The sequence below is a fragment of the Cyprinodon variegatus genome, unplaced genomic scaffold, assembly GCF_000732505.1.
Source record: "Cyprinodon variegatus isolate N-32 unplaced genomic scaffold, C_variegatus-1.0 Scaffold1035, whole genome shotgun sequence".
NCBI classification, from domain to species: domain Eukaryota; kingdom Metazoa; phylum Chordata; class Actinopteri; order Cyprinodontiformes; family Cyprinodontidae; genus Cyprinodon; species Cyprinodon variegatus.
Window position 1 is genome coordinate 20,777 of NW_015151488.1, and position 7,371 is coordinate 28,147.

The following is a 7,371-nucleotide window of genomic DNA, read 5'->3' on the forward strand; positions in this document are numbered from 1 at the left end:
TTTAAATGTAAATTGTCTTGTTCCATTGGCAAAGAGTCTCACCTCAATTCAAGAACAAATGCACTTATTTTAAGAAAAAAAATATTTAGATTTCTATTTTTTCCAGTAAAGGAAGACTCTCTTGTTCCAGTTTTAACATAGGTGTGTACATTAACAAGGACAGAGTGCTTTTTCCAGCCTTATAATAGGAGCCAAAGATTTTTCCAAAGAACAGATCTCTCTTCGTGTCCTTCTGAATAAATAAACCTTATTGCACGTCAACATACTTTACAGTTTAGGAGTCTGAGCAGCTCAGTACATCACATAAAGTATCAGTTTTGCACTGATTAGGCACCTTTTTGCCTTTCAATGCATGTAAGCCAATCATTTCTAGTTTACCTTAAATCTACACTAATTGAAATTCTCAACTGTTATTTTTGACACCATGCTGTTTTCATGGTCACTAACTGGTGTTTATTGTATGGCTATAACCTCCTTCACTAACATCTAAATGATGAGAAGCCGTAAATACAGAGCACTCAGAATTTCTCTTCTTCATTGAAAAATAATACATTTTAGATATTCTTGCTAAGAAAAATATTGCATTAATCCCACTATTTTATGGCTATTAGTGTTTATGATGTGCCACAGAGATCTGTAATAGTGTTGGTTTTGTTCAACATGATGTAGGACTGTACCACGGAGCAGGATTACTGGTTAAACTCCATTTTCTGGTAAGGTTTAACACAATTAGACCAAATTTAAATGAAAAATATGTTCATACTCTGAAAACGAATATTAAAGCTCTATAGTAAGTTGCATTTTGCCCTAACAACCTGAACCCACCAACCTGGAAAAATCCTGTGAATATATTTAAACACTATTCTTGGCAGACATTTTAAAATTGATTTATATTACTGGATTCTCAGCTTGTAAACCTACTTTTTGTACAGTCTTAATTGTGGCCATTACATGAGCTTAAACGTAGCCTGTGCTATAAACAGTTTTTTTTTTTTTTTCTGTGTTTGGAATCTTGACCATTTAATTGCATCTAGCTGTTGATTTGAAGCTTTGCTGACAGGCTGCCTCTTCCTGAATTCCATTAACTCCACACATTCCTAATGTGATCAATTAGATTAGACTTCCTCTAATAATAAATCTGTTCTCTCGGAGGAATTCTATGGACTTAATTTTGTTCCATTATTGTTTTAATTGACAAATTTTTAAATGCTTAAAAAACTAAATAAAATGCAATCCTGAAATGAAACATCGTAATAATAAAAAATGTTTGAGAGTTTGTTTTTTTCTCTGATTTCATTTTTACAATATTTTTTTTTTTTCAGATTTTGTTAACTGATCTGTAAAAAACAATTTTAAAATCACGCAATTTGTAAAACTTATTCTGAAAAAGGGAAATTAAAAAGAAAAAAAAAGAAATAAAATCTGATAAAACAGCAAAGTTACTCTCAAAACTTTTTTTTAATAAAGTTTTTCAAAGTTTCATTTCTGAATTAAAAACTTAATTAAAAACTGACTAAAAACAGTCAACATGGACAATGCATTGGTGTTGCTGCAGCTTCTTGTTTATGACAGGCTGCAGTACAGCTGGCTGTGGAACTCCCTCACAGGATGATGCTTCCTCTACTGTGCTTGACAGCTGATGCAGAGTGATTTCTTTTGTAAACTTCGCTTTTACTTTGAACCAAATAGCTCTAGGTTTCTAGTTCAAGTCTCTTCCAAGAAATTCTATTCATCTAAACGGGACAGTTTGGTTCTTTTTCCAGATCATGGCGCAGTGGTGCTATATGTGAATATCTGAAACATAAAAGTTGTTTAATGATGCTGAATGCTCAAGTTAATCCTTCCCTTCATGTAGATCTTCCATTAGACTGTGGGACTTTCACATTTTTCAAAGTAATGTTCAATCCAATTATTTCTGTAAAATCCAAGAAAAACTACCTGCCTATTTAAATTACAGTCAGATTTCGTTGGGCCTTAGTTGAGCTCTGAGCTCTACCAGTTAAAGACTTTAGGTGTATTTATCATATTTAGCCTTTTATAGTAGAAACCTTTTAACATACGGTTTAACTTGTGCACCATATTTTTGTTTTCAGATTTCGATGAAGCTCTATAACTTAAAACTAAAATACAACAAACAAACAACAGATTATCATTAGATTTATCTTCATGATTAGAAATGATGGCATTACTGCCAGAGAAAACCTGCTTCGTAGTACAGATGATGCTGAAATATGTGAAACCTTCAGAAAGTCAGAGTTATAAAAGACAGTCTGACCATTCCTTAACCTAAAAATGAAGAAACTAAGGAGGGAAATGGCATTCGAATAATGTCCAGCACTTTTTTCCCCACGCTGCTTGCATAAATCTCTTCATTAAATCATCTTTTATTTACAACAATTCATGAGATCCTTATCAAGTCTGGCTCCTCAGAGCCCAACAAGTCTTTTGGACACTCCTTAATAAGAGTCCAAACATTAAACTCCAGGTTAAGAATACAAAAAAAAGTCTGAGATTGTTATACAGTAGAATACGGTAGACAGCTTTCAAGTAAAACAGCTTAACACTGATGTAATCACACGATAAAGGAAAATCGGGTCAAACTACAGCTGAAAATCATTCTAACGAAGCATTATTAGTGGTTGCATGTTTTCAGTTCGACCCCGGTGATGAAAAACGGACAGAAACTGCATCATCAGATGATCAACAGAATGTCGTGAGAGATTCTTCTTTTTGTTACTGAATCTACTGAAGCAAAAATGTTTATTTTGAAAGTTTAGAAAAAGCCATCATAACCACAAACGACTAAGCCGCCGATTTCTCTGCCTCAAAAAAAAAAATGGAACACATCTTTTTGCTTGAAAATATTTGAATAAGCGAGTGACTAAGCGACACCCACAGTTTGTTTTGAACAGTAATCCATTGATAATTATCAATGCACAAAAAGATAAGACGAAAGCACACAAATATCCAAAAACTAAAAGTAAGACAGCTCAGGATCAGAGAGATTTTTTTTTTTTTTTTGTCGTTGTCGTTCTTTTTTCCTTTTTTTTCCTCACCTAAGTTCAAAATACACATATTAACCAGCTGTATAAGATTTACAGAGGGATTTGGGTTCATCAAAAAAGCACAGTTTTATGTCAGTTCAGCTTTCCTGGCTTTATGGTGGACCTTAAGTCCAGGACAGTTCAGGTCCAGTCCAGACCAGCCTGGTTCATTGCTGAGGAGTAGAGACGGCCTTTGCTGGGGCAGTAATACTAATAACTGTGTGCCATCATGTGCTGGGAAGATGGCAAGTAATGCTGGAGTTTTTTCACACCGTGCCGTATTCCCTCTGTTTGTTCACCCTGCAGGAAGCTCCGCTCAGCTTCACCAACCGGTATGAGGAGCCTCTGGTTGTAGAGCTGGGGGAGATCCAGAGGGGCCAGGACGTACTACAGAGGCCAGAGGCAGCTCAGAATACGGACAGAGAAAAATATGGCTGAGGTGGTCATTGGTAAAGAGATTAAAGAGGAGAAAGTGAAAGATTTCCTGGGGCAGAGGAACTGTGGAGCACCTAGCCGTGTTCTCAGGTACTTTGGTGAGGTGGAGGTCAGGGAGGATGAGGGAGAGGAATCTAAAGAATGCCTTCAAAAGGGAAGAGGTCATCTAGCCTTAAAGATGCCTGCAGGGAGGAAAAGGATGAAACGAAGCTGTGAAAAGAAGAACATCAGAATGAAGATAAGGATGTAAAAAATGTGTAAATATATTTTCACCAGTTTCAATAATCAAACAAAGAATTCACGAGTGTTGTGCAGAGATTTTAAACCCCATTTTATCTGTTTTTCATTTTCTCTTCTCCTGAGCAGGGTCTACAGAAATGAATAAAAGATGTAATTTAAGGAAAACACTACAACTAACTAAAACTGTACTGTGCATAAATAAAACTGACAAAAATGTCCTTAAATATTCAAAATACGATTTTTGTTTTCATGCTTATCAATTTCTCTTATAAGTTTTGCAAAGTGGTGTTTTTTTTTCCCTCACAGTATTCAGTCAGCTGTTTAAAAAAAGTAGTGTCTGTTGTTGAGTTTGTATTACATACATTGTTTCATAAATATACAATACCCTGACCTTTTTAAATCCTGCAAGTAAAATTTCACAAAGTACAAAAAAAATAAAACCGGTACAAGAGCTGATCAAAATAATCCAAAACTAAGCCTTATTAAAAATTAATAATAAAAATTAAGGCAATTATTTTAGAAATGATTAAAACCAACTGAATAACAGAAGAAAATAGTTACAACTTAATCAAACTAAAATAGATTGAAAAGTCCCAAACTATTAGAACCTGGCTAATGAGTTTTACTTTTTTGAACTTTAATAAAATGGTCGTAAACAATCAGGGGTTTCTAAAGATCTCTTACAGGTTTCAGTCACACTTGATAAACTGTCCCCATCCCTGTAAAGAGCTGCTTAATCTGTGAAATGAAATACATTTTTGGCCATATTTCCCAAATTGTATTTTACACAAACACATCACTGCACTGCATTTAAAGCTAGAGCCCAGGTTGAAGCAAGGGGGTGGAGAGGCCATGATGTGGGGTTACTTTCTTCATTTGGAAGAAGAACTTTAAACAGAAGTGATCGAAAGCTGCAATACGTAAATATCAAAGTTGCAACATCAAATGAGCAGGTGCTTAATTGTTTAACTATACCTTCAGGCTTTAAACAATATATTTACTACCAAAGATAAATACAAAATCTACACAATTTTAAAGCTTTAAAATAAGTAAACAAGAATTGGAAATCTGACCCACCAAATCACAGAGTTATTCTGCTCTCTCACCGCAGCCATCTTCAGCAGATGGTCTCAAGATGACGCGAGTTCTGCAGAGATCAGGAGAATAACAAGAAAATTAAGGAAAACATCCCATTTTAAAATCCTTGAAGAGCACACTGCACACGGCTCACTTTGACTTTAGGGCATTACAGATATTTACAATACAATGAAAAAGAATTTACCACTAAGGGCTTTTTATTTTTACTCTTTTTTTAAATAATTAAACATTTTTATATCAGACGATGAAAATCTGATTTAGAAATTAGGTTATTTACTTAGACAGAAATGTCTGACTTAATAAACTTGCTCTAGATGGGAAAATGTAAAATGTAACCACACGACCCCAATGTGCAGAAGTTTAAAGTACTAATCATGTAATGACAAAAAAAAGTCATTTCAGAGAACCTACTTCCACCTACATTGCCTTAAATACAGGCAACAACACAAACATGGTAAGTGGATCAATCACAGAAATAATAGTTTTGCAAGGATTTGTAGAGGATTTCTCACCACACTCTTCACCAGAGACAGAAGAAATTTACAGTGGAGAACATTGGCATACACATTACTACACATGACATTATTTTCCTTGAATGCTGCATTATTTAAAATGAACCACAAAGTAAAAGTTTAACTTTTCTCTCTTTGGTCTACAGAATATTTCACCAACAGTCATGAGAATTTTTTTTAAATGTAAGACAGGTTTGTGTTTTCGGCAATAAGGAATATTTTTAGTCTTAGGTCTCTAACTGATGGAATTTAGTCTCTTGCTTATTGTTGAAATAATAAAGACTGAGCCTAACTGATGACAGTGACACCTGCAGTTCTTTAGCTGTTATTATGGATACTGCTGTGACCTTCTGGTTCAGTAGAAGTCATCAATGCTTTCTTGAGCCTATTTTTGTAAACAAGCGACTCCTGATTAGTTTGCTACTAATCAGACCGATAGATATCACTGACTCTGTTTATAATCTCTTCATTACCTCCTATTGATTGGGGCATGCTGTCTCAAGGGCTCTTTAAGCCTACATCATGTTGCCGGAAAGGTTCTACATAAGGAGTTTCTTTAATTTAAAGGTTTGCTAGTCGTTAAACTTCAATGCAGCAAATTAAATAAAAAAATTTCTTATTCACAGTCCTTTTATGATTTCAGAAGTTTTTGTTATCCTGTGGTCTGGCTGCTTTGGATAGCTTAGTGCCTTAAATAGCAGCCATTTTTATTTAAAATGCCTTTTTATAATTTTAGGGAACCTTTTTCATATTTTTTATATATGTTTATATTCATTACCTGACATTTTCATGTTTGATCATAAAAAGGCAGAACATTTTTCAGATCATTTTCTGTTTCTTACAGGAGTGTCGTTCCATTGCCGTGGTAAATCTTCAGGTTCGGGTGGGTAGGACATCCAGGAGGGGCTCCTGTACGAGGACGGAGGAGACATGACGAAGTAATCCGAATAACCCGGTCGGTTGGCTGATATAGCGTAGACTGCCGTGATTGGGTTTCCTGTCATGATAAAATTTGTACTATAAATAAACGTGACATTTATTCTTCTCTCTCCAGAGTTTTGATCATGTTAACATTGTGTCTTGCCTGAGTAGTTGCTGATGGACTGATCCACAGTGACAGCAGGGAAAGGTGTCCTGGCCAGCGGCAGATAGGGGGCACCGTTGTGTTGCTGGGTCTGCAGATCTGATGCTTCAGATACACGGGGCTTCAGGCTGACGTCAGGGGTGGAGCTGTTACTGCAGAAGAGACACTAATGTCAGCTCTAAACAAAAAACCATAAACAACCATTGGAGAAAAAAAAAACCTTCATCTGACGATGACAGCTTTATTTATTAACAGCAGGAGATTGTTACACTGCATTGTCACAGACTATACAGAGGATATATTAACATACATATAGATACATACAACAATGTGGACAACATAAAAGGCAAAGTATCCTAGCATTGTTAAAGTGCTTAATCATATTGTGGTGTTCCCAAAGTATCCATCTTAGTGTCCGTCCTATTCAGTACCTTCATGCTTCCCCTAACCCAGATCCCATGCACCTTTTTCTTCCTTTTTGGTACCTTCTTCTTCTCCTTTTACTACTTGAGCTGATGTAATGAGTAAATTTCTCCAATATGAGATCAAGAAAGTCAATCAATCAATCAAAAACAAACAACATAAGTTACCATAGTGATGCAGACAACACCCAGCTGTACTATAAACTACGAACCCATCCCAGCTCTGGGTGGTAAGAAGGAATCAAAGTCACAGGAGGAGCGTTTAAAAGTTATCACGCAGCTTCAGTTGCTGCGTCTTCACAGGTCTGCCTAGAAAGTGGATCGGACAGCTGCAGCTGATCCAGAATTATACTATCTGCGTCCTCACTAGAACTAAGAAAATGGAGAACATCAGCCAAGTTCTAAAGACCTTCTTCACGTTTCTCAGAGAATAGACTTTAAAATCCTTCTGTTGGTCTACAAATCACTGAATGTCTTTGCTCCAAAATACATTATAGACCGTTTGGCAGTGGATCGACAGTCAGACCTCTCAGGTC

The 7,371-nt window shown here is 35.8% G+C and overlaps 1 protein-coding gene across 7 annotated transcripts in view; it reads right to left on the reverse strand.

Annotated features, from left to right (window-relative positions):
* Positions 1–1,395: 1,395 nt before the first annotated feature.
* Positions 1,396–7,371, reverse strand: part of LOC107100951 (UPF0606 protein KIAA1549L-like) — a 174,282-nt gene continuing 168,306 nt past the window's right edge. For 6 of the 7 annotated variants that reach the window (XM_015399651.1, XM_015399649.1, XM_015399652.1 and 3 more), the window contains 4 exons: positions 6,414–6,565; positions 6,172–6,326; positions 4,797–4,866; positions 1,396–3,689 (listed from right to left, as the gene is read on the reverse strand). In XM_015399651.1, coding sequence (XP_015255137.1) covers positions 4,837–4,866; positions 6,172–6,326; positions 6,414–6,565 — 337 coding nt within the window. In that variant the 3' untranslated portion in view covers positions 1,396–3,689; positions 4,797–4,836. The remainder of the gene's footprint in view (positions 3,690–4,796; positions 4,867–6,171; positions 6,327–6,413; positions 6,566–7,371) is intronic. The other variant, XM_015399648.1, reaches the window with a different exon arrangement.